This window comes from Hypanus sabinus, chromosome 1 (assembly GCF_030144855.1).
Source record: "Hypanus sabinus isolate sHypSab1 chromosome 1, sHypSab1.hap1, whole genome shotgun sequence".
In the NCBI taxonomy this organism is placed as follows: Eukaryota; Metazoa; Chordata; class Chondrichthyes; order Myliobatiformes; family Dasyatidae; genus Hypanus; species Hypanus sabinus.
The window spans coordinates 4,807,039-4,834,445 of NC_082706.1; the positions used below are offsets into that span (position 1 = coordinate 4,807,039).

A 27,407-nucleotide genomic window follows, 5' to 3' on the forward strand; every position below is an offset into this window, starting at 1 on the left:
TGCTCTGCCATTCAATCATGGGCTGATCCAATTCTTCCAGTTATCCCCACTCCCCTGCCTTCTCCCTATACCCGTTGATGCCCTGGCTAACCAAGAACATATTTCTGCTTTAAATGCACCCAATGGCTTGGCCCCCACAGCCACTCGTGGCATCAAATTCCACAGACTTACCACCGTCTGACTGAAGTAATTTCTCTGCATTTCTGTTCTAAAAGGATGTCCTTCAATCCTGAAGTCGTGCCCTCTTGTCCTAGACTCCCCTATCATGGGAAATAGCTAATCTGTTCAGGCCTTTTAACATTCGGAATGTTTCTATAAGTTCCCCTCCCATTCTCCTGAACTCCAGGGAGTATAGCCCAAGAGCTGCCAGGTGTTCCTCATACAGTAACCCTTTCATTTCTGGAATCATTCTTGTGAATCTTCTCTGAACTCTCTCCAATGTCAGTATATCCTGTCTAAAATAAGGAGCCCAAAACTGCACACAATACTCCAAGTGTGGTCCCACGAGTGCCTTATGGAGCCTCAACATCACATCCCTGCTCTTATATTCTATTCCTCGAGAAATGAATGCCAACATTATATTCACCTTCTACACAACTGACTCAACCCGGAGGTTAACCTTCAGGGCGTCCTGCACGAGGACTCCCAAGTCCCTTTGCATCTCTGCATTTTGAATTCTCTCCCCATCTAAGTAATAGTCTGCCCGTTTATTTCTTCCACCAAAGTGCATGACCTTACACTTTCCAACGTTGTATTTTATTTGCCACTTCTTTGCCCATTCTCCTGAACTAAGTCTCACTGCAGGCTCTTTGTTTCCTTAACACTACCTGTTCCTCCACCTATCTTTGTATCATCGGCAAATTTAGCCACACATCCATTAATACCGTACATTGAGTTCTTGTTGTGACCGTGGCCGCAGACAGATTGGCAAGTGGAAGCTCTTGTGACTGAGCTGATCTGGAGTTTGTAGAGCGTTTTGCCCTATTGTCCTGCTTCGCAACAAAGACCTCACCTCATCTGCATTGGAGCACTCGGGCTTTCTAGAACAATTAAATGTGTATGGGAGTAGCAGTCTATTAATTTACCTAATTTAAAGCACTGCTGTTTGCTTAGATGTTCAATTAACTGTGTATTTCCGAGCTGGGGCATAAGTCCTGCCTTTGCTTGCCAGGAATTTGTACATTCTCCCCGTGACCGTGTGGGCTCTCCAGTTTCCTTTCACATTCTAAAACCAGACAGGTTGGTAGGTTAATCAGTCACAAATTGTCATGTGGGTGGGCGAGGGTTAAATCAGGAGTTTGCTGGGCAGCGTGGCTCGAAGGACCGGGAGGGCCTATTGCATGCTGTATCTCAATAAATAAAACAATTACTTCCAAGAGTAGTTTATTTTTCAAAGTAGGAGAATAGGTAGATCTGTAAGTCGTAATTTCCAAGATCACACAGGACACTCAACTTGGATATGTTGTAGATAATTAGTGGATATAGAGGTGCAGCAATGGAGACCCAGTTTCCACCCCCACCTCGGCTGCTGCCAGTGTAGCATGCATGTTCTCACTGTAAGTTTCCCCAGAAACCTCAGTTTTCTCCCACAGCCCAAAGAAATGAGTTGGTAGGTTATTAGCTGTCAGAAATTGCCCTGACTCTGCATGTGAGTGGGAAAACATGGGAGGGGTTGATGGAATAGGGTGTGAATTTAACAAATGCAGTTCATATAGAACTGGTGTGCTGCTCAACACATCACGGCCTGTTTCTAGGCTGTATGTCTCTAAGACTTCTGGATAGTAATGGATTTCAGACAGAATTGTCAGGCAGCTGACACAAGACAGCTGAAAAACCATAGATTATAAGACATAGGAGTAGATTTAGGCCATTTGGCCCATCGAGTCTGCTCCACCATTCCATCATGGCCGATTTATTATCCCTTTCAACCCCATTCTCCTGTCTCCTCCCAGTAATATTTGATGCCCTGACTAATCAAGAACCTATTAACCTCCACCTTAAATATACCCAATGACTTGGCCTCCATGGCTGTCTGTGGCATTAAATTGCATAGATTCACCATTCTCTCCCTAAAGAAAATTTAACTCATCTGTTCTAAATGGATGTCCTTGTATTCTGAGGCTATGCTTCTGGTCCTAAGCTCCCCACTGTAGGAAACATCCTCTCCACATCCACTCTATTCCAGGTCTTTCAATATTTAATAGGCTTGAGTGAGGTAAACCCTCACATTCTTCTAAACTTCAGCAAGTGCTGACCCAGAGCCATCAAACACTCCTCATGTTAACTCTTTAATTCCTGAGATCGTTCTTGTCAACTTCCTCTGGACCCTCTCCAATACCAACGCATCCTTTCTCCGATAAGGGACTCAATACTGCTCCCACTACTCCAAGTGTGGCTTGATCAATCCCTTATGAAGCCTCAGCATTACATCCCTGCAAACAGGAAGTGTAATAATTTGGCAGGAAACATCAAAGCATCTCAAAGTACAGTGACTGACAGTGATCTGAGCATGTGACAGGGCAAGTTGAGGAAGTGGGAGAGTTTTTAACGTGGAAAAGCCATTGCACTGGGTCAGTTCTACACTCTTGACCTCGGAGGTCCAAGTTCAGTGGTACGAACAAGCTTCACAAACTGGGGCCTTCCTTGGTTACAGTGGATGCCCACGATGTCTCCTGTGCCTTGTGATGTCCTTCTAGCTAAATCAGCATTTCCAGAACAAAAAACATTCATTGCTACTTCACTCAAAATGCTGGTTTATAAGTTGTTGTAAATAACTTTCTTTTATGTATTCAATCGTCCTGATTATTTTACAACAGTTTATTTGAATGATCAACTGAAGTTTGAGAAATTGCACACAGTTGTATAACAAAAGGTGAACAGAATACGATATACTGTTCCCTAAGTATAATTCCCAATTTTCTCAAAAACACTGTGTTGGAACTTGTTTTAAACTTTTATTTTGTGTATCTCACGCTGTAGAGTGTATTAGAATCAATTATAAGACCTTAAGATATAAGAGCAGAATTAGGCTACTTGGCCCATCGATTCTGCTTTGCCATTTCATCATGGCTGATCCAATTTCCCTCTCAGCCCCAGTCTTCTGCCTTCTCTCCTCTTTATGCCCTGGCCAATCAAGAATCTGTCAACATCTGCCTTAAATATACATTAAAAACTTGGCCTCCCCAGCTGACTGTGGCAAAGAATTCCACAGATTCACCAATCTCTGGCTAAAGAAATTCCTCCTCATCTCTGTTCTAAAAGGATGCTTCTCTAGTTTGATGCTGTGTCCTCTGGTCTTGTACTCTCCTACCATAGGAAACATGCTCTCCACATTCACTCTATCAAGGCCTTTCACCATTCAATGGGTTTGAATGAGGTCACCCCTCATTCTTCATTCCAGTCAATACAGGCCCAGAGTCATCAAAGAGTCTTCGTATGACAAGCCATTCAATCGTGAACCTCCTTTGAACCCTCTCCAGTCTCAGTACATCCTTTCCAAGATAAGGGACCCCAAACTGCTGACAATACTCCAAGTGAGGCCTCACCAGTGTTTTATAAAGTCTCAACACTACATCATTGATTTTATATTCTAGTCCTACTGAAATGAATGCTCACATCACCACAGACTTGACCTGCAAATTAACCTTTAGGGAATCCTACACAAGGACTCCCAAATCCCCTTGCACCTCAGATTTTTTGTATTTTCCCTCCATTTAGAAAATAGTCAACCCTGTCCTGATACTGTATTCCAACTGCCGCTTCTTTATCCATTCTCCTAATGTCTAGTCCTTCTGTAGTCTCCCTGTCTCCTTAAAACTATTTGCCCCTCCACCTATCTTCATATCTGCAAACATTGCAGCAAATCCATCAATTCCATCATCCAAATCATTGACAAACACCATTAAGAAAAAATTGCTCCCAATAAAAACCCCTCTGGAACACCATTAGTCACCGGCAGCCAATCAGAAAAGGCTTCCTTTTATTCCATTCTTTGCCTCCTGCCAATCAGCCACTTCTTTATCCATGCCAGTATCTTTCCCGTAATACCATGGGCTCATAACTTGTTAAGCAGCCTCAACTGAGTCACCTTGTCAAAGGCTTTCTGAAAATCCAAATATGCATCAACTGATTATTCTTGTTATGTCTTCAAGGAATTCCAACAGATTTGTCAGGCAAGATTTCCCCTTGAGGAAACCATGCTGACAATGGCCTATTTTATCATCTGCCTCCAAATACACTGAGACCTCATCCTTAACAATCAACTCCAACATCTTCCCAACCACTGAGGTCAGGCTAACTGGTCTATAATTTCCTGTCTTCTGACTCTCTCCCTTCTTGAAGAGTGGAGTGATATTTGCAGTTTTCCATCTTCCGGAGCCATTCCGCAAACCCGCTTATCCGGGTAGACCAATTGTGTCAGCTTGTACTGCCCCACAGACTCATCTGCAAACCTCTACTCTATTTTTTTGATGATGGAAGTGGAATTAAAATGGGTGGCCACTGGGAAATCCGCTTTTTCTGGCGGATGAAGTGTAGGTGCTCGGCAAAGCAGTCTCTCAATCTATGTCGGGTTTCACCGATATACAGGAGGCCACACCAGGAGCACTGAACACAGTATATGACTCCAACAGACTCACAGGTGAAGTGTCACCTCACTTGGAAGGACTGTTTGGGGCTCTGAATGGTAGTGAGGGAGGTGGTGCAGGAACAGATGTAGCATTTGTTCCGCTTGCAAGGATAAATGGTAGGAGGGACAAATGGACAAGGGAGTCACTTAGGGAGCAATCCTTGCGGAAAGCAGAAAGTGGGGGGAGTGACAGATGTGCTTGATGGTGGGCTCCAGTTGGAGGTGGCAGTAGTTTCGGAGAATTATGTGTTGGACGTGGAGGCTGGTGGGGTGGTAGGTAAGGACAAGAGGAACCCTATCCCTGGTAGAGTGGCGGGAGAATGGGTAAGAGAAGATGTGCGTGAAATGGAAGGGATGCAGTTGAGGGCAGCATTGATGATGGAAGAAGGGTATTCCCTTTATTTGGAGGGCATCTTCTTTGTTCTAGAATGAAAAAGCTCATTCTGAGAGCAGATGTGGTGGAGACAGACCAACTTGAAGATGGGGATGGCATTTTTACAAGTAACGGGGTGGGACAAAGTGAGTCTGTGGGTTTATAATAGATATCAGCGGATAAGCTGCCTACAGAGATAGAGACAGCGAGATTGAGAAAGGGAAGAGAGGTATTGGAAATGGACCGGGTGAATCTGAGGGAGGGATGGAAGTTGGAGACAAAGTAGATGAAGTCAATGAGTTCAACATGGGTGCAGGAAGCAGCACCAATGCAGTCTTTGATGTAGCAAAGGAAAAGTGCAGGATAGTCTCCAGTGTAGACTTGGCACATAGACTGTTCCATGTAGCCGGCAAACAGGCAGGCATGGCTGGGGCCCATGCAAGTGCCCATGGCTCCTTGTTTGAAGGAGGTGGGAGGAGCCAAACTTGTATTCGGTCTGGGTAGCCTCCAACCTGATGGCATGAACATCGGTTTCTCTAACTTCCAGTAATGCCCCCCCACCCCCTTCCTTCACCATTGTCCATCCCCTTTTCCTTCTCTCACCTTATCTCCTTGCCTGCCCATGCCTCCCTCTGGTGCTGCTCCACACTTTTCTTTCTTCCAAGGCCTCTGTCTCTTTCACCAATTTACTTCCCAGCTCTTTACTTCATCCCTCCCCCTCCCAGTTTCACCTGTCACCTGGTGGTTCTCTCTCCCTTTCCCCCACCTTTCAAATCTACTCCTCAGCTTTTGTTTTCCAGTCCTGCTGAAAGGTTTCGGTCTGAAGCATCGACTGTGCTCTTTTCCATTGATGCTGCCTGGCCTGCTGAGTTCCTCCAGCATTTTGTGTGTGTTGCTACATTCCAGAATCCAGTGGTACTTGAGAGATCATTACTAATGCCTCCACAATCTCTTCAGCCACCTCTTTCAGAACTCTGGGATGTAAATCTAGGTAACTTATCTACCTTCAAACCTATCATATTCCTGAAAACCTCTCTAGTTTGGGTAACTTCACATACTTCATGACCCTTGTAACCTGGAACTTCCACCATACCTAGAATTTCCCAATCCTGTGTCTTCCACAGAGAAGACTGATGCAAAATTCTTATTCAGTTCATCTACCATTTCCTTGTCCCTCATTACTACCTCTCCAGCATCGTTTTTCAGCAGTCCTATATCGACTCTTGCCTCTTTTACACTTCATGTATCTGAAGAAACTTTTGGCATCATCTTTAATATTATTGGCTAACTTACTTTCAAATTCCATGTTTACCTTCAAAAATCCAGTCCTCTAACTTCCCACTAATTTTTTCTCTATTATATGCCCTCACTTTGGGTTGTATATTGGCTTCAACTTTCCTTGTTAGCCCTGGTTGAGTCACCTTGTCTTTAGAATACTTCTTCCTCTTTGAGATGTAAATATCCTGTGCCTTCCGAATTGCTTCCAGAAATTCCAGCCATTGCTGCTCTGCCGTCATCCCTGCCAGTGTTCTTTTCCAATCAATTCTGGCTAATTCCTCTCTCATGCCTCTGTAATTCCCTTCACTCCACTGTAACACTGATATATCCGACTTCAGCTTCTCTCTCAAATTTCAGGGTCATTTTGATCATATTATTATTACTTTCCCTTAGACTTTTTTTTACCTTAAGCCCTTTAATTAATTTTGGATCATTGCGCAACACCCAATCCAGAGTAGCTGATCCCCTAGTGGGCTCAACCACAAGCTGCTCTGAAATCTCGTAGACACTCCAGAAAATCCCCCTCTTGGAATCCCACACCAACTTTTGGCACACATTTTCTATCTTCCATTGTAACTTGTAGATCACTTCCTTCTGTTTGGGAATCTGTACGTAACTCCCATCAGGGTCTTTTTACCCTTACAGTTCCTTAGCTCTATTCACAGCGATTCAACACCTTCACACCTTATGTCACCTCTTTCTAATGTTTGTATTACATTTTTTACCATCAGAGCAACGTCACCCCTCTGCCTCCCTGCCCATCCTTTCGATACAATGTGTAGCCTTGGACATTAAGCTCCCAGATACAATCTTTCAGCCAAGATTCAGTGATGCCTGTAACATCATACATGCAATCTGCAACTATGCTGCTATGCTCTGCAACTGGATCCTTGACTTCCTGACTGGGAGACCTCAGTCAGTCCGGATCGGGAGCAGTATCTCCGACACCATCACACTGAGCACGGGGGCCCCCCAGGGCTGTATGCTCACTGCTGTTCACTCTGCTGACCCACGACTGTGCTGCAACACACGGCTCGAACCATATCATCAAGTTCACCGATGACAGGACCGTGGTGGGTTTCATCAGCAAGAACGACGAGTCAGCACACAGAGAGGCGGTTCAGCGGCTAACGGACTGGTGCAGAGCCAACAACCTGTCTCTTAATGTGAACAAAACAAAAGAGATGGTTGTTGACTTCAGGAGGGCACGGAGCGACCACTCCCCGCTGAACATTGATGGCTCCTCGGTAGAGATCGTAAAGAGCACCAAATTTCTTGGTGTTCACCTGGCGGAGAATCTCACCTGGTCCCTCAACACCAGCTCTGTAGCAAAGAAAGCCCAGTAGTGTCTCTACTTTTTAAGAAGGCTGAGGAAAGTCCACCTCCCACCCCCCATCCTCTGCACATTCTACAGGGGTTGTATTGAGAGCATCCTGAGCAGCTGCATCACTGCCTGGTTCGGAAATAGCACCATCTCAGATTGCAAGACCCTGCAGCGGATAGTGAAGTCAGCTGAGAAGATCATTGGGGTCTCTCTTCCTGCCATCACGGACAATTACACAACACGCTGCATCTGCAAAGGAAACAGCATTATGAAGGATCCCATGCATCTCTCATACAATCTCTTCTCCCTCCTGCTGTCTGGGAAAAGGCTCCGAAGCATTTGGGCTCTTATGACCAGACTGTATAACAGTTTCTTCCCCCAGGCTATCAGACTCCTCAATACCCAGATCCTGGACTGACACCTTGCCCTATTATTCTGTTTATTATTTATTGTAATGCCTGCAATGTTTTTGTGCACTTTATTCAGATTCAGTTTATTGTCATTTAGAAACCACAAATGCAATGCAGTTAAAAATTGAGACAACTTTCCTCCAGAATGATATCACAAAAGCACATCACAAAACAGACTACACCAGAGAATCCACATAACGTTTGGCAATCCCCAATCCAGAGTCCGAAGAGGCTGCTGCGTATTAATATCGCGCTACCGTCTTAGCGCGTTCCCTGGAAAGGAGCTTCAAATCCACCAGACAAACAAGTCCAAAAACTAAAGCTACAAGACCTGCATAAAACCACATAGTTACAACAGTACAAACAATACCATAATTGATAAAAAAAACAGACCATGGGCACAGTAAAAATAGTCCAAAGATGTCAAAGGACTATAAGTTCAAAAGAAATCACCACACAGTCCAGTCCAGTGTAGGTCTGTAGTCTAGTGTAGCTTTCTCTGTGTTTTTTTTTAATTACGTAGTTCAGTTTAGTTCTCCATCTCCCTCTGGTGTTTCCCCCCCTCCTTTCTTTCTCCTGAGGCCTCCCGTCCCATGATCCTTTCCCTTCTCCAGCTCTGTATCACTTTCGCCAATCACCTTTCCAGCTCTTAGCTTCATCCCACCCCCTCCAGTCTTCTCCTATCATTTTGTATTTCCCCCTCCCCCCACTACTTTCAAATCTCTTACTATCTTTCCTTTCGGTTAGTCCTGACGAAGGGTCTCAGCCCAAAACGTCGACAGTGTTTCTCTCTATAGATGCTGCCTGGCCTGCTGTGTTCCACCAGCATTTTGTTTGTGTTGTTGTTTGAATTTCCAGCATCTGCATATTTCCTCATGTTTGTTTGTACTGTGTCATGTAACACCATGGTCCTGAAAAACGTTGTCTCATTTTTACTATGTACTGTACCAGCAGTTATGGTCGAAATGACAATAAAAATTGATTTGACTTGACTTGAAGTTCATTACCTTATTCTATATACTGTGTGTATTCAAATAGAACACTTTTAATCCTCTATTCACCCTTTCTGAGTTTGTCCACCTTTTACATTGCAACTCATCCTGTTGACTGTAGTTTTGCCCCATCATCAGCCTCTCCTTGCTAGGGGTCTCAGTTCACATTGCCTCTGTTTATAACCTAACCACCTCATTTTCAGAACTACCCCCGCCCCCCCCACCCGCCAAATTAGTTTAAACCCACTTGAACAACTCTAGCCAAGCTACCTGCAAGGTCATTGGACCCCTGCGGGTTTGGGTGTAACCTGTCGGTTTTGTTTAGTGCTGATTATTTTACATCTATTTATTTGAGAAATGCTGTTGTGCAGCTTTTGCATGCTGTTGTACAACAAAAGATGGTCAGAATCTAATAGTTTCTTGAGCAATAAAAACATAATTTCCAATGTCCTCAAAAACACTGTTGAAACTTACTTAAATTTCATGCTGTAGAGTGTTTTAGAATCAATTATATCATTGTGTAACTTAAGTCTGAGACGTTAAATGCAATTGTTTAACAAAAAGAGTACTGCAAACTCGCCCCGGCCCCCCTCTCCCCCCATCCCGTTCCGAGTTCCGGACCCCAGCTCCCACAATCCTCCCCTGCTCCCCGGCCCTACGGACGCCGAAGAGCGGGGCTGCCATGACAACGAATCCGACGTCACCGTATCGTTCAGTTCACGCGTGCCTGGGGACGCCGAAGTTCGGGGCTGTCATGACAACGTACGCGACGTCACAACGTCGGCCATCGTGCGCGTCCCCGCGGATGGTTGTTGGGCGCAAATAGCGAACTCGGGGTAAGTGGGGCGGGGGGACGCGGATGGGGTGGTAGGCCCGGGCCTGGTTACTACCCGTGTCCACAGTGACGCGGATGCTGAGCTGAGGGCCGGTGACGGTGGTGGTTTATGGAAGGCAAGACGGACTGATAGATGGGGTATCGGGAACTGGGGGATCTGGGGTGGATGGAGGCTTGTGATTGGGGGGATGGCTGTTATGGAAGGTAGAATTGATTGAGAGATGGGGTATCGGGAACTGGGGGATCTGGTGGATGGAGGCTTGTGATTGGGGGGATGGCTGTTATGGAAGATAGAATTGATTGAGAGATGGGGTATTGGGAACGGGGGGATCTGGGGTGGATGGAGGCTTGTGATTGGGAGGATGGCTGTTATGGAAGGTAGAATTGATTGAGAGATGGGGTATTGGGAACTGGGGGATCTGGTGGATGGAGGCTTGTGATTGGGGGGTGGCTGTTATGGAAGGTAGAATTGATTGAGGGATGGGGGATTGGTGACAGGGATCTGGGGTGGATGGAGGCTTGTGATTGGGAGGATGGCTGTTATGGAAGGTAGAATTGATTGAGAGATGGGGTATTGGGAACTGGGGGATCTGGTGGATGGAGGCTTGTGATTGGGGGGTGGCTGTTATGGAAGGTAGAATTGATTGAGGGATGGGGGATTGGTGACAGGGATCTGGTGGATCTGGAGATCTGGTGTTTGGTAGAACTGATTGATGGAGGATGGAGGGATGTTATGGATGAGGGAATTGGTTGTTTGGGGGAAGCTTGTGGATTATGACCTATAGAGAGATCAAATTAATGATCACTTCTTCATTGTGCCTTCACAATAACCATCAGCACTCTTCACCAGTTCTGAGCCCTGATGAAGGGTCTCAGCCCAAACAGAGACAAACAAACTCTTTATTCCCTGACCTGCTGAGATCCTCCAGCATTCTGTGTTACTCAGCATAATGTGTCTGCCAGACTGAAAGGATTCCAATTCCTGCGTTCCTATTTTGAATCAAGCTATTGTGCTCTGTTACAGTAGTACCGCCAAGGAAAGATGTCTGAAGGCCCCTCCAACATATCTGGCCCAATTCCACCAGATCCAACACTATTCCCAGACTTTTACCACCGGCCAGTATCAGGTAAAAGAATTTTTTGATTATTTTTTCAGGTGAATTGCACCAAATTTTCCTTTTGGAGGCTTGGTTCAATTGCCAGTCTGATCTGGATGGACATAAAGCAGAAGGCAGTGCAACTGTTTAGCAAGGCAAGGAAGTACTTGGTTGTTGCATGTGATCACCTTTCAGTTGTTCTACACCAGAATCAGAACTCAGCAAGAGTATGAAAGAAACAAAAATTAATTCCATAAGATCATAAGACATTTGAACAGAATTAGGCCATTTGGCTCATCGAGTGCCATTTCATCATGGCTGATCCAATTTTCCTTTCAGCCCCAATCTCCTGCCTTCTCCCCATATCCCTTCATGCCCTGACTAATTAAGAACTATCAACTTCTGCCTTAAATATACCCAATGTCTTGGCCTCCACAGAAGCCTGTGGCAATGAATTCCACAGATTCACCACTCTCTGTCTAAAGAAATTCCTCCTCATCTCCATTCTAAATGGACATCTCTATATTCTGAGGGTGTGTCCTCTGGTTTTAGACTCCCCCCCCCCCCCATGGGAAACATTCTCTCCAAATCTACTCTATTAATATCTTTCAACATTTGATAGGTTTCAATGAGATCCCCCACCCCATTGTTCTCTTTTTATTAAAAGTAGAAAATGTTAGAAATATTCAACAGACCAGGCAACATCTGGAGACAATGGACAATAGGTGCAGGAGTTGGCCATTTGGCCCTTTGAGCCAGCACTGCCATTCAATGTGATCATGGCTGATCATCCTCAATCAGTACCCCATTCCTGCCCTCTCCCCATATCCCTTGACTCCACTATCTTTAAGAGCTCTATTTAACTCTTTCTTGAAACAGAGGTACAGCTAAAGTTACAGGTTGTTAGTTTTTTATCAGACATTTATCTTGAAGAATGGCAGACAGACAGGAAGCAGTGAGTAGGTCTAAAAGGGGCCTTTTCTGGTTGGCTGCCATTGACCAGTGGTGTTCCTCAGAGGGTCAGTATTGGGACGGCTACTTTTCACATTGTTAATGATTTAGATAATGGAATTGATGGCTTTGTGGCAAGGTTTGAGGATGATATGAAGATAGGTAGAGGGGTAGGTAGTGCTGAGGAAGCAATGCGATTGCAGCAGGACTTAGACAAATTTGAAGAATGGGCAAAAAAGAGTGGTAGATGGAATACAGTGTTGGGAAATGTATGATAATACATTTTGGTAAAAGGAACAATAGTGCAGACTATTATCTAAATGGGGAGAAGGTTCAAACATCAGAAGTGCAGAGGGATTTAGGAGCCCTCGTGTGAGACTCCCAGAAGGTTAATCACAGGTTGAGTCTGTGGTAAAGAAGGCAAATGTAATGTTGACATTTATTTCAAGGGGAATAGAATATAAAAGCAAGGGGATAATGTTGAGGCTTTTTAAAACACTAGTCAGACTGCACTTGGAGTACTGTCAACAGTTTTGGGCCCCATATCTCAGAAAGGATGTGTTATCTTTGGAGAGAGTCCAGAGGAGGATCATGAGGATGATTCAGGGAGTGAAGAGGCTAACATATGAGGAAATTTGGCAGCTTTGTGCTTGGACTCACAGGAATTTAGAAGAATGCGGATGAGGGGTGCGGGGATCTCATTGAAACCTACCAAATGTTGAAAGGACTAGATAGGGCGGATGTAGAGACAATGTTTCATATGGTGGGGGCATCCGGAGCTAGAGGGCACAGCCTCAAAATTGAGTGGTGACCTTTTAGAACTGAGGTAAGGAGGTTTTTTTTTAAGCCAGAGACCAGTAAATCTGTGGAACATTCTGCCACAGACTGTGGTGGTGTTCAACTCCGTAGGTATATTTGAGACCTGATCAGTCAGGGCACTAAAGGATATGGCGAGAAGGCAGGTGTATGGGGTTGAGGGGGATCTGGGATCTGCCCTGATGGAATGACGGAGTGGACTCGATGGGCTGAATGGCCTAATTCTGTTCCTTTGTCTTGTGGTCTATTTTGCAAATGGACCGATTGGGCAAATGCATTACTGTCTTGGGCACCATGAAAAGTATCTTATTAAATCTGGAATCTTATTAAAAGTTTGAAATGTGTTATTTATAGAATAGTTGGATGCCTGGGTGTGATTACAAGGCAGATTTTTCATCAAACAGTTGGATCTCCCCTTTATTAATCAAAATGGTGAAACTTTTATTGGATATAGTTTTAGAATTATAATGCTTTAACCCTGATCTTGTTCGGAATTGTGCCTTTTTTTAGCGAATAGATCCCACTGATTTGTGATATGACAGACAAATGTTTGAAATTGATTGCCAATAGCTGCCTTGTCCAGTGTGTGTTATATAGAGGACAAGTGATTTTCTGGATGAGGTTATAATATGCTTAACTCTTGAATGGAGATGCAAGAGACTGCAGATGTTGGAAATCTGGAGAAACTCAGAGGGTCAGGCAGCATCTATGGAGGGATATGAACAGTCAAACAGTTCTAGGGTTCATTGTTCATTCAGAAATATGATGGTGGAGGCGAAAAAAGCTGTTCCTAAACCATTGACTGGATCTTCAGACTCCTGTACATCCTGCCTGATGGTAGTGATGAGAAGAGGGCATGCCCTGGATGGGTAGGGACCCTCATGTTGGACGTTGCCTTCTTGAAGCATTGCCTTTTGAAGATGTCCACAGTGCTGGGGAGACGAGTGCCCATGATGGAGCTGGCTGAATTTACAACTCTCTGCAGCTTTTTCCGATCCTGTGCATTGACTCCTCTATACCAATCTGTCAGAGTGCTTTCCATAGTACATATTAAATAAGTGAACATATGATTCAGCCTCTTTCTGTTATCTGTTGCTAAAATCTGACCATCTTTTAACTGCATTGCCAGCTTTGTGAATAGTGATGGAGCGTGATTGATTGATGTCCACCTAACTTTTCTTTCCTTCTGTTTATGTCTGCAGCTCGGGGAAGGTTAGAAGGAAACAGCCTGAAACTCGACTTTCTCTCAGGGCCGTTACTTCCGGATCCCACTTTGTACCCATCGTGCTACAGTGCCAGGCCTCAGCCAGCTCCTCGTGTGCGTTCAAATGCTAGAGAGATCCTGGAGAGAGGACAAAAGGGTTCTGTTGGTGTGCTGCTGCAATTGGAAGGAGTGTCACTACATAGACAGTTCTCACCAAGAAGTAAATGGACTCTTTTATTGCTTAATTTCTTTCAGGGAGTTACACTGCTAACAATTGTGTATCGTTAGTTTTGGGTCTGCTATATCCTGTACTAAAGAGCCTAATTACTATGGTAGGATATCTCTGTTCATGAAAAAGCAGACAAAAAAAATTACTGGAGATATTATGTGAGACGAGGGACCTAGGCAAGGATGGTTAGGACCCAAGTGCTGAGTGAAGTCGAGATATGATATGAGACTGGAACAAGAACAGGGTACAAAACTAGAGGCTAGACGAGAATTCAGGTGGAGCTGGCGATTGAGCAACAACCCTCAGTTCAGGAGCTCTTTAAATACTAAAATCCTATTGCCAAAGCGTGGCTGCGCCAGTGTCTTAACCCCAGCAGGTGGCGCTGTTCGGTGTGTATCATCACATTATGAGTATGCTTTATCTAGACTTTAGCTCTCTGTTGGTTGGTGTTGTCTGTAAGGAATTTGTATATTCTCTCATATTCCAAAGATGAACAGGTTGGGATTAGTGAGCTGTGGGCCTGCTATTTTGGCACTGGAAGCGTGGCAACACTTGCAGGCTGCCCTCAGCACACCCTTGAACTGTGTTGGTAGTTGAAGCAAATGATGTATTTCACTGTATGTTTTGATGTACGTGTGACAAATAAAGCTAACCTTTATAATATTTAATCTTCCTGTGGTGGGGTGGGGTGGGGGGGTGACCATCCCTTAACTACAGTTCTTTTTTTCCTTCCCAACCACTCACTGGCTATTAACTCTGTGTCCATGGAAACAACACAATTCAGTGTATGTGACAGATAAAACTAATCTTTATATCTTAATCTTTATACTTCAGCAGTTAGCATTGTGAAAGTCAGGAGGAATCTTGGTAGTTGGTACTCACTGGAACATTTACATTCCACTTTGTTCCTGGTAGGGAAGGAACCAAGGGATCATGAGAAGGAGAACGTGAGGCGAATGCGTGAGATCCAGAAGAAATGCAGGGAGAAGGACCAAGAGCGTGAGCAAAATGGCCCCAAACCGGTCAAAGCCCTGTGGAAGTCCCAGAAGTATGAGTCTGTTTCTTCCAAAGTGATGGCTCGCTTACAGGTAGATATTTGTGGAAGCAGTAATGAACTGATGGAAGGTTCCTGAATGAGTATAGAACAGTACAACCCACATTTTAACCTACTCTAAAATCAATCTAACACTTCCCTCCTACATTATTCTATCATCCATGTGCCTATCTAAGAGTTTCTTAAATGTCCCTAATGTGTCTGCCGCTACCACCCTCACTGACTGCGTGTTCCACACACTCAGCACTCTTTGTGTAAAAAAAACTTACCTGTGACATTTCTCCCCCCCCCTCCCCCCCAATATTTTCCTCCAATTACCTTAAAAATATGCCCATTGTGTTAGCAATTTCCTCCCTGGGAAAAAGTCTCTGTCTGTCCACTCAATCTATCTCTCTTACCATCTTCACCTCTATCAAGTCATCTCTCAGTCTTCATTCCAAAGAGGAAAACTGTAACTCAACCTGTCCTCATAAGACATTTTCTCTAATCCATGCAGCATCATGGTAAATCTCCTCTGCACTCTCTTGTAAAGATTCCACATCCTTCCTATGAGGTGACCAGAACTGAACACAATATTTTTTCACCCAGAGAGTTGTGGATCTACAGAATGCTCTGCCTCAGAAGGCAGTGGAGGCCAACTCTCTGGATGCTTTCAAGAGAGAGTTAGATAGAGCTCTTAAAGATAGCGGAGTCAAGGGATATGGGGAGAAGGCAGGAACAGGGTACTGATTGTGGGTGATCAGCCATGATCACATTGAATGGTGATGCTGGCTCGAAGGGCTGAATAGCCTACTGCCTCTATTGTCGATTCCAAGTGTGGCTATTCAGGGTTTTATGGCGCTGCAATATTACCTCACAGCTCTTGAACTCAGTCCCTCGACTAATGATAGCCAACACATCATAACCCATCTTATCAACCCTTATCAACTTACACGGCCACCTTGAGGGATCTAAATGTGGACCCACAGTGGGAGGAGAATTGTCTGATGATGGTTAAGCAGAACACAGTAAATGACTGGCGTCTGTAGGAGATAGTGCTGCATTAAGATTTACTGAGGCTCTGGATACTGGGGGAACCCTTCCCCCTGACACCCCCACACCATTTTAGGCAGTGTGTAGCAGAAGTACCTGGGACCAAATTGTGCCCAATAACTGTGGCCCATGTATAAAATTAGAATAAGAATCTGGATTATTATCACTGGCATGTTGTGAAATTAGTTGTTTTGCAGCAGCAATACAGAACAGTTGATAAAATAATTACTATAAGTTATACTAAGAAATATATTTTTCAAAAAGAGAGCAGAATAGTCCAGAAGAAGAGTCTCAGCCTGAAACTTCAACTCTTTACTCATTTCCATAGATGCTGCCTGACCTGCTGAGTTCCCCCAGCATTTTGTGTGTAGTACTCAGCAAAGTAGTGAGGTAGTGTTCATGGTTTCATGGACCGTTCAGAAATCTGATGGTGGAGGGAAAAGCAGCTGATCCTAAAATGCTGAGTATGTGCCTTCAGGCTCCTGTACCTCCTCCTTGATGGTGGTATTGAGAAGATGACATATCGTGGATGCTGAGGGTACTTTATGATGGATGCTGTCTTCTTGAGCCATCAGCCCTATAAACTATACGGACACTTTAAAAATGCATTTTTAAGAAAATGCACTAAAGTTATTTAATCGTGCCTGTAAGTATCATTGGGAAGTCAAATAAGCTTACTATACTGGGAACCCTAACCTTGGTTTTCATCTCTTCATTTCCTCATTTCTCCTGTGTAACGGTGGCACAAGTTGTAGAGCGAAGTTATAAGAGGTATTTCCAATTTGTACCCAGCCAGTGGCCTAGCACAAAACATGAGGAGGATTTTTAAATATATGCCAGTAACTAGTGGCACAGAGCTCAGTTTCCCAAAATCTACCTGATTTCCTTTCCATTTTTGATTTGATTTATCTTCAGGAGAACTCATCGGTGAAGCCTTTGGATAAACAGCACTACCTTAAAGCACATTCACGATGTGGGACTGGGATTAGCCCAAAAAGATCCTCGTCGCCAAACCCAACAAAAGCAGAGATCTGTGCTGAAGCATCAGAGAGGGTTAACCTCGATGTGAGTGTACTATTGGACAAAATTCACAGGGTACTTTAAACATGACTGTTATATTCCGAATAAGTTGAAGCTTTATTCTAACTGAGGAAAAGAATCAGAATTAACTTTATTTTCATTGACATATATTGGGAAATTTGTTGTTTTGTGACTGCAGTACCATGTAAAACATAAAAAGTACCATGTTATAAGAAATATATAAATATTTAAATTATATTTATATACTGCATATACACTCTGACCACTTTACTAGGTACAGGAGGTGACCTGGTATGGTCATCTGCTGCTGAAGCCCATCCACTTCAAGGTTTGACATGTGTATTCAGAGATGCTCTTCTCCACACCACTGTTGTAACACGTGGTTATTTAAATTACTGTCACCTTCCTGTCAGCTTGAACCTGTCTGGTCATTCTCCTCTGACCTCTCTCATCAAAAAAGTATTTTCACCCACTAGACTGCTGCTTACTGGATTTTTTTTGCATCATTCTTTCTCTTTTTGCCTTTTGTAATATAGTGCAAAGGGTGGCAGGATGGGGATGTGTTTCTACCAAAGGAGGTGTAAAGTACTCCATCCCTCTGCTGGTCTGCAGGTCACCCGTGGGTAAGGTGTAGCACCTCCTTAGCCTCTCTCCCCCCACCCTATTAGGGTCATGTGAAGCCATGGGAGCAGGTGGTGGATGGTCGTATGAGCAGCTGGTGCAGATCACAAATCCTGGTTATGTGACCACCGACACCAGGCAGACAATCTCTGAAGAGTATTGATAATGGCTGGGGTCACCCATCTTGCAAAGACACTGTCCAGAAGAAGGCAATGGAAAACCATTTCTGTAGAAAAATTTGCCAAGAACTATCATGGTCATGGAAAGACCATGATTGCCCATGTCATAGGACATGCCACATAATGAACAAATGATATAGGTAATTAAAACTAATTAGGTAGTGTTCATTGTCTGTTCAGAAATGTGATGGTGGAGGGGAAGAAGACATTCCTAAAGTGATGAGTGTTCTTTCAGGCTCCTGGACTTCCTCTGTGATGGTAGTAATGGGAAGAGGGCATGGCCTAAGAGTGGGGGTCCTCAGTGATGGATTTTAGATGACCTGGATGCTGGGGAGGCTAGTGCTCATGATGGAGCTGGCTGCATCTACAACTCTCTGCAGCTGTTTCTGATCCTGTATTGTGGCCCCTGCATACCAGATAGAGAAGTAACCAGTCAGAATGCTCTCACAGTTCACCTGTAGAAATTTGATAGAGTCTTTGACACCACTGTTGTAACACTGTTACTAAATACCAAATATTTTAAAATTCCTAATGAAATTACCAACTTGGAAGCATGCTGCCCAGAATAGATTTGGGAAGTGTTTAGTGTGGAACCATCCTGGTAATTAACATCTTTTTGCGATTGTGTAACTAAATCACCATCACTGTTGATGAGTACCAATCTGTTTATTTTTGTTTTATTACAGACTCAGGTCAAAGATGTTAATATAGATTTCATTAGGCGCAACGCACAGAATGCAAGAAGAATGCCAGTGCGACGCTCCAAGTCCCTGCAGTCCCTTACAGATGTTCTGGACAGGAAAGCAAAGGAACAACAGGAGTACATAAGCAAGAATAAAGGACAGCTACCCCAGTAGTAAGCATGGATTATTGGGGAACTCATCCTTTTTCCTTTCCTCCTCCTGGTTTATTTAAAATGGTGCACTCAAATAACTCCCTCCATTTCCTTCATATTCATGTGTCTACTTAAAAGCTTTTTAAAAAGAGATTCTTTCTTTCTTAAAAAGAGAAATATTGGATTATCTTTATTTTTCACATGTACATTGAAAGATACAGTGAAATGTGTCATTTGCATCAATGACAACATAGTCTGAACGTGTGCTGAGGGCAGCCCCTCACAACTTACTAATTGTAATCTATACTTCTTTGGAATGTGGGTGGATATTGGAATACCCAGAGAAAACCCACAGAGCCACAAGGGGAACATACAAATTCTTTACAGGACAGTGGCGGGTATTGAGCCCTGGCCTTAGAGCTGGTGCAGTAATGGCATTACGGTACTGTGCCACCGCCAAGCTGACTGCTTGGTAATCCGTTGTAGCTATGTACACTTTCTGCATAAAAGAATACTTGCCCCTTACATCACCTTTAAAATTCACCTCTCTAGCCTTGGAACAATGTTCTCGGGTGTTTAATATTTCTACCCCAGGGGTAAATATTCTGACCGTCTTCTCCAGGGATCTAACCTGGGATCCACGGAACCCCTGGTTCATGGTGTTGGCCCATGGTATAAAACAGTGAACCACTGGTCTACTCTATCTATGCTTCTTATAATTTGAAAAACCTCTATCAGGTGTTCCCTCAGCCTCCAATGTTCTAGGGAAAACGACCCAAATTATTCTAACCTTTCCTCATAGTTCATGCCCCCCATCTAGGCAGCATCGTGGTAAACCTCTTCTCCACCCTGCCCAGTGTCCACATCCTTCCTGTAATGAGGTGACCAGAACTGCACAGTCAATAAATAGTGACCTGACAGAAGTCTTATATATCTACAGAATAACCTGTTTACTCTTATTCTCAACTCCCACACCAATGAAGGCAAGCAGCTTCTTAAAGCCATTTCATCAAAGCTGATCCACTTTTACTCTCAGCCCAATCTCCTGCCTTCTCCCCTGTTCCTTCGTGCCCTGACCGATCAAGAATCTATCAACCTCGGCCTTAAATATACATAGCTCCACAGCTGCCTATGGCAAAGAATTCCACAGATTCACTACTCTCGGGCTAATGAAATTCCTCCTCATCTCCGTTCTAAAAGAACCCCCCTCTATTCTGAGGCTATGTCCTCTGGTCTTGTACTTCTCTACCATAAGAAACATCCACTCTATCAAGGCCTTTCTACATTCGATAGGTTTCAATGACGTTATCCTCATTCTTCTGATTTCTAGTGAATACAGGCCTAGAGCCATTATATCACTCATAATATTGTGTACCTCTATCGAACATCTCCTCATTCTCCAACCCTTTAGGGAATATAGTCCTAACCTATTCAACCTTTCCCTATAACTGAGGTTCACAAGTCTTGGCAACATCCTCGACCAACCTCCCATCCAGGGCCTTGTCAAACCCCTTGCTAAAGTCCATGCAGACAACATCCACTGCCTTGTCTTCACTAATTTTCCTGGCAACTTCCTCGAAAAACTCTATAAGATTGGATAGACATGAAGTACCGCATACAAAGCCATGCTGACTACCAAATACTTGTACATATGTCCAGTCCCTTAGAATTCCTTCCAATAACTTACCAGCTACTGATGTGGGTAAATTATTCTTACACGTATTTACAGGAAAATAAAAAATACCATAGAATTTATGAAAATCTATACATAAATGAAGTCTGACAAGACAAATTATACAAAAAATACTAAGAACCTGAGCTGTAAAAAGTCCTTGAAAGTGCATCTGTAGGTCGTAAAACAGGAGTTCTTAACCTTTGTCAGTCCAGTGAATCTGCTAGACCCCTTCTTATAATGATGTGTGTAAATATATAAAATAAAATACATAGGATTACAAAAGAAACCAATTCTATTGAAATACAGTTATCAAAATGCTAAAAAAACAAACTTGTGATACAGTAATATATATGCTTTATTTACACATTAAATAACGACTATACATTTAAAATATAGGCAAATTTAAAATAAAATTTTATTTCTTTAAAAACATATCAGTGTTAAGGACCATCTGTCCTACTTGCAGAGGTAAGTTGCAGGAGGGAGGTCAGAGAGGAGGGATGTGTGAATAAGGGAATCATATTGAACGCGATCCCAGTGTAAAACAGAGGGTGGAGGGAGGGAAAGATATGTTTATTCCTCTCCATAGATGCTGCCTGACCTGCTGAGTTCCTCCAGCACCTTATGTGTATTGTAAATGGTAGTATATGTACTTTGATAATAAATTAACTTTGAGCTTTAAATAAAGACCATTGTGAAGATTCACAGTCCTCTGGTTAAGAACCCCTGTTGTAGAAGCAAATATGAGATATGGTAAGTGAAGATATCCACACCAGTTTAGGAGCCTGATGGTTGAAGGGTAGTAACTGTTCCTAAACTTGGTGGTGTAGGGCATATGTCTTCTGTACCTCTTTCCTGATGGTAGTAGCACCTTATCCCAAACACACAAGATTCTATAGATGCTGGGAGTCCAGAGTAATGCACACAAAATGCTGAAAGAACTCAGTTGGTCAGGTTGAATCAACGAAAAAGACATTTGGGCTGAGGCTGTTCTTTAGGACTGAAGGTATGAGCACTTTAACTGCTGGCATAACCACTTCCAGTGAATTATGAACTTGGACCCCAAGATCCCACGGCACCTCAATGCTATTAAGGGGCTTACTATTAACTGTATACTTTCTCCTTTCATTTGACCTCTTAAAGAGCAACATGTCACACTTGGCACGTCCTTCATTTCAAAGTGAAATTGCCAAATTAAATGCTATTTGTTTCCCTACCTGTAACTTTCCTATGATCTTAGTTTTCCTTTCTAAATCTTTTTTTTATTAGTAGTAATATGGACAGAATACAAATGATATACTGATAAAGAAATTACAAAAATACAAATTCCATTACATATGAAAAAAAACATAAACAATAGTTACAATATAAATGAGTTTACCAAGACATAAGCCATACAATATATGTATGAACATGGTAAGTCTAAATATTTCATAATATATGATATAAAAAAACAGAAAAAAGAAAGAAAAAAATATATAGTTTTCCATTGAGAATAGCCAATCAATATTTGCTTTGTTTCCAGCTTAATTGAACGGCGGAACCAGTGGAGGAAAGAGGAGGAGGAACGACAGAAAAACATCCCCGACCCTAGCATGCCTCCCGGTCACACTAGGATGCCAGAGGATGAAAGGCTGGAAACACTCAGTTCCCTTCTTCAAAGTACGTCCATGTGCTCTCCTTACTTTAGAGGATAATATATCGAACTAAGAATTTGTTAATTACCCTGCAGCATTTCAAGGAACACATTCAGTCATACACAGCACAAGGCACATATAGCTGATATAAGATAGTAGTAAAATAGTCACACAAAAAATATAGTCCAAATCCCTAGGTTCATGTATGTTGCATCGGTCTGCAGTCAAACACAACACCATTTGTTTAATGCCGAGTGAACACTGGAGAGCAGCACCAATGCCTCTCTCTTGGACGGCTACAAACAGGCGTCACTGCAGCTTGAGGCCTAGTTCTCTCTATGACCAAGGCCATGGAGCTCCTCTACTGCCCGCACAGCACAAGGCAAATATAGCACATATAAGATAGCCATTAAATACAGTCATACAAAAAATATATATAGTTCAAGTCCATGACTCCATGAAGGTTGCAGCAGTCTGTATTTCAGCACAAAAAAGCTTGAGGCCTAGACCTCACAATGACTGAGACTATGCAGCTCTTCCACCCCCTCTGCCAACTGCACAGCACAAGGCACATAATAGATAGCAGTAAAATACAGTCACACAAAAAAATAGTCTGAGTCCCCGAGTCCATAAATGTTTCAGCAGTCTGTAGTCAAATACAATACAGCTTGCTTCCTGCCATGTGAGCACTGGGGGCAGCACTGAAACCTCTCTCCTGGACAGCTGCAAACAGGTGACACCGCAGTTTGATGCCTAGTCCTGAGGCCACGCAGCTCCCCACCATTCACCAATAAACTAGTGAACTGGCTGGAATGGCTTTTCACTCTGGATAATCCCACACACTTCTACCTCATTACCTCGCGTAAATCAATTTCAGATAAAATAGTGCTCAATGATGATAAATCTTAAAACAATTAAGTGAAATTGTTTGGAAGTTACTGCAAAAGCAGAATGTGAATGCACATGTCATCACTAATTCACTGGACTCTTGAGAAGCTCACATTTGTTGCTCAAACAGCTTATTTATATGTGCACATTATTCTGAAGTCTGAAGAAAGAAATGCCATTTTTACACAGAATTGAGTAGTTGCATACAGATAATGACCAATTGGTAACCTTGTGGACATTTAGGTTCCTTATTTACATAATTAATCACTCCAATAATATAGATATTAAGTGAATAGAAACTACAAGCTAACAACTGATGATACTTTGAAGTTAGTAAAGTAATTGTCCCCTCATTGGTGTGTGTGCCTTGAATCCTTACATTACATCCTCGTGTCTGTACGCCAAATGGTTCTGATTCCCTGCTGTGCAAAGGGAAGCAAAGTTCCTCAAAGACCTCTCTTGCCTGGGCTGACTGCACTCTATCCTTGCCCAGACATTGTCTCCACCTTTGCCTTGCTGCCACTTCCACACATAGAGCACATCTTTGGACTTGTTTTACCTAAAAATGGAAGTGTTGGTTGGATAAGTGATTTATACCTTCTGTTCCATGGAGAGCTTTATAGTAGTTCTCCATGTGGATAGAAGCAAAGTGGAAGGAAGAAGTTTGGATTAAATACAACTCAACTCAGCTGCTAACAATGGAACTAATTATAGAGCAACTCTTCTAGAAATCGTACAGTAATTTTTGAAATGGATGATAAAATGTGGTACAAACTAAACTTTACAGATTTATAATTTTTTTTTCTAGACAATGAAACCTTTTTCCTCATCAGAACAGCACTAGTGTTGCCCAGTTTTCTTTTAATTTCCTGAGAGCCATTTTTTTCCTCTTCTGGTCTAAATCCAAGAAAAAGTATTTTCGGGTCAGGCTTGGCCAGAGCAATTACAGTGTTTTCTTTGGAGAGATCCTAGCTGTGGTAAAAAGAAATGTTTTTTTAATTACACAATTAAAGTAAGTGTGAAAGTCAGAAAGTTAGAACAGCAGATGCTGGAAGTTAAAAGCAGAAAATACTAAAATCACATCAGACCAGTCAGTGCCTGATGTTGGTTGTCCATTGATGATGATAGGAATCTGTGTGGGAAAGCTTTTAAAGTGGAACAATCATTGCACTGGGTTAGTTCCACTCCTGAAACCTCACAAGCCCTATTTCAGTGGTACAGGTGATCGTCACAACTGGAGGCCTCTTTGGTTGCAGTGGATGGCCATGACATCTTCTGTGCCTTGCCCTCCATAGAGTGTTGCAGAACTGCTATCCTGGCCATTGGATCCACCCAGTCCAAGGAGTTAGGTATATCCCTAACTCACGGTGTTTGAGGCATACTGGCTACCCTCAATTGGCTTAGCCTGCCTGTTGAAGCAATGTTGCAGGGTGTGGTTGCTATCGCTGAAACCTGATGAAATATCATTCACCTGTTTCTCTCTACACAGGAGCCATTTTACTTGTAGTTCCTCTGTCAGTTAATCTGAACTAGCTGCTCACCTTGTTTAATCTGCTTCTTGCCATCTCTTACCTGTAGCTCAAAAGCAGCTGACCAAGCAATTGCTGATGTTTCCCGTACAAGTGGATACCATTGGCATGCAGAATCGACGCACGGACCTTGAGAAGAAGCTGGCAGAGATTGAAGAGGCCATCAAAATCTTCTCAAGACCCAAAGTTTTCATCAAAATCAATGACTGAGCAGCTGTATGAGGTAAAAATCCAGTTCGTAGCAACATTTCTGTTTACAATTTGGATTAACATTTTTGATCAATATGGAAAGGGGAGAAGAGAATTGAGGTAATTAGGCTGTTAGACTATATACGATTTATTGCAGATTGACAGAGTTTATTCTCATTTAATTATTTAGAGATACAGCACATTAACAGACCCTTCCTGCCCAAAGAGCCTGCACAGCCCAATTGCACCCAATTAACCTACTAACCCATACTCCTTTGGAATGTGGGAGGAAACTAGAGCACCTGGAAGAAATCCACACGATGACAGGGAGAATGTTAAAAACTCCGTACAGACAGCGATGAAATTGAAGCTGGGCCACTGGCATTAGCATTATGTTAACCACTATGCTACCATATCGCTCCTAACTGTTTGTGACATTAAGCTCAAAAGATGGATTGTTTGACATCTTTTTGGCCCTAAGATGAAGAAGAGGAAATCAAACATCGTTCTGGTCCGAATGGGCTTATTATAACCATTATTATAAGTGTGAATTGTCCATATCCTAATTGTTATGATTCATGTTTTCATATGTCGCCAAGGTGACACCACTTACTATTACAACCTTTTCCAACTACATAACTCTCGTGCTTGTTCCAAAGTTCTAGAACTTCTAACATAGGTTCTGTTAACTCCATTTTTCCTTAAAGCCCATTTAATAAACGTGCCTTACTTTTTCTTTCTGTAACTTGTGTCAAACGTTGAAATATAACACACTTGTAACCTCCACAAAATGCTGGAGAAACTCAGCAGGTCAAGCAGCACCTATGGAGGGGAATAAAGAATCAATGTTCCAACTGAGACCCTTTATCAGGATGAGGATCTGAGCCTGCAACATCAACTGTTTGTTCCTTTTTGTAGATGCTGCTTGACCTGCTGAGTTCCTCCAGCTTTGTGCGTGTGTGACTTTGGATTTCCAGCACCTGCAGAATCTCTTGTGTTTATAACACACTCTGAAGTACTTCGAGATATTTTATTCTGTTAAAGAAGCTGTTAAGGTACAAGTCAGTAATGAAATGGAATGACTATAGAAAGATTAAATTGATGTTGTTGGGATTGACTAAAGTGAATCCCTTTGGAAACTGGCTCACTTGCACCTAATGTCTAACTATGAAGAATAGTTACCCAAGTGTGATACTGATTCAGTTAAAGTTGTGTAACTTTAGGAGAGATGACAGTAAAGGTGAGAACGTTATCTGAAATTTATCTTTAGAAAGCTTGTGATTTTGTTCATTTCTGAATTAGAATTAGAGAGATGTTTATGGAAGGTGAAAATGGAACCTATTTTATGCTTTAATTACTTGACTCTGAACTGTTTGTTGGTTGTGGTCCCTTTACATTACAGGCTTTGAGCGGAGATGTTGCTGGATGCCAGAAACCTACATGAAGCCAAGACGCACTGTGATTCCTGAGTCTGATGATAATCTTTCCCATAAATCTGTAAATAAATTATCAGAATATTTTAAAAAAGAATTATATGTTAATTTTGTATTATCAATGTTATTAAATTCATTTTTGAAAAAGTGATTTAATTTTATTTGATTTACTTAATAAATTAGTGACTGAATGTATAACTATATGTTGCCATTGACTCAATAGGCCAAAGGACCTGCTTCTGAGCTGATTTTGGCTATGACTCTATATTGGTGCAATTTCAACCTTAGTTCTTTGATGAACATCGCCAGTTTTATAAAATTGCTTTTGAATTTACATATATGCATGTCAAGGTAAGTTGACACTCCAATGCAGTGGCCACTCTGGGTTCAACTAAAGGTGTATTAGTTTGTCCTCTACTTTTCTAAGATCACAAGTTATTGCTAGATACTAAGGATATCAAGCACTGCAGGACTATCCCATCAGTGTCACTCAATAGCTATGGAGCTGGACTTACTGTGTACCATTGTTGTGTTGTCACCTGGACTTGTTGCATATCATTATGCTGAGATGGTGCACAATGTGACTGATTGTCTTGGAAGTTTTTTATTGTGATCACAAGACCCTGTTGAACTTCAGTAACATAGAATACTGCAAGTCTAGTTCACTAGTTCATCGGTGAGACCAACAGCAGGGGAGCTGCCTTGCCTTGGTAGTGGCAAGGAATAGGCCCTCACATTGGGGTCACCTGCTGCAGTTGCCCTGGGGTGGAGATGCCAGAAGTGGTGTGGGAGAGAGCAGAGGCCTCTCTGTGGTGTGTTGGTATCCGTACAGGGTTGAGAGCAGACACTTCCTATCGGTGCTGCCCTCCAGTGTTTGCTCAGTGGAACAACAAGCTGGTCTAGAACAACTTGCCATCAATCAGTCATGCCCCTCAGGGACTTGGGCTATATTATTTTTTTCTTTGTAACCATATATTTTCCTGAAATCGTAATCTTATGTGTTACTTGTTTGTTGTCAGTAAGTTGCTTCGCAGCTTGGTCCTGGAATAACACTTTTGTTTGGCTGTATTCATATATGATTGAATGATAATTAAGCTGTACAACAGATCAGAGGGGAGTGCCAGCTGTGTGTTTCTCATCTTACTGATGGCACTGGAT

At 42.8% G+C, this 27,407-nt stretch overlaps 1 protein-coding gene across 3 annotated transcripts; it reads left to right on the forward strand.

The window, feature by feature from the left end:
* Positions 1–9,697: 9,697 nt before the first annotated feature.
* On the forward strand, positions 9,698–26,400 carry enkd1 (enkurin domain containing 1). Of its 3 annotated transcripts, none has more exons than XM_059962769.1 (9): positions 9,698–9,840; positions 10,864–10,966; positions 13,906–14,127; positions 15,052–15,224; positions 17,138–17,287; positions 18,750–18,919; positions 22,099–22,235; positions 24,677–24,850; positions 26,219–26,400. In XM_059962769.1, the coding sequence occupies exons 2-8, from the start codon at positions 10,882–10,884 to the stop codon at positions 24,835–24,837; spliced, it is 1,098 nt and encodes a 365-aa protein (XP_059818752.1). In that variant the 5' UTR covers positions 9,698–9,840; positions 10,864–10,881; the 3' UTR covers positions 24,838–24,850; positions 26,219–26,400. The 3 variants fall into 3 exon arrangements, with proteins under 3 accessions (XP_059818752.1, XP_059818797.1, XP_059818857.1); XM_059962814.1 differs by having other exon boundaries at positions 9,720–9,840; positions 10,867–10,966; XM_059962874.1 differs by lacking the exon at positions 9,698–9,840 and adding an exon at positions 9,851–9,955.
* Positions 26,401–27,407: the final 1,007 nt, after the last annotated feature.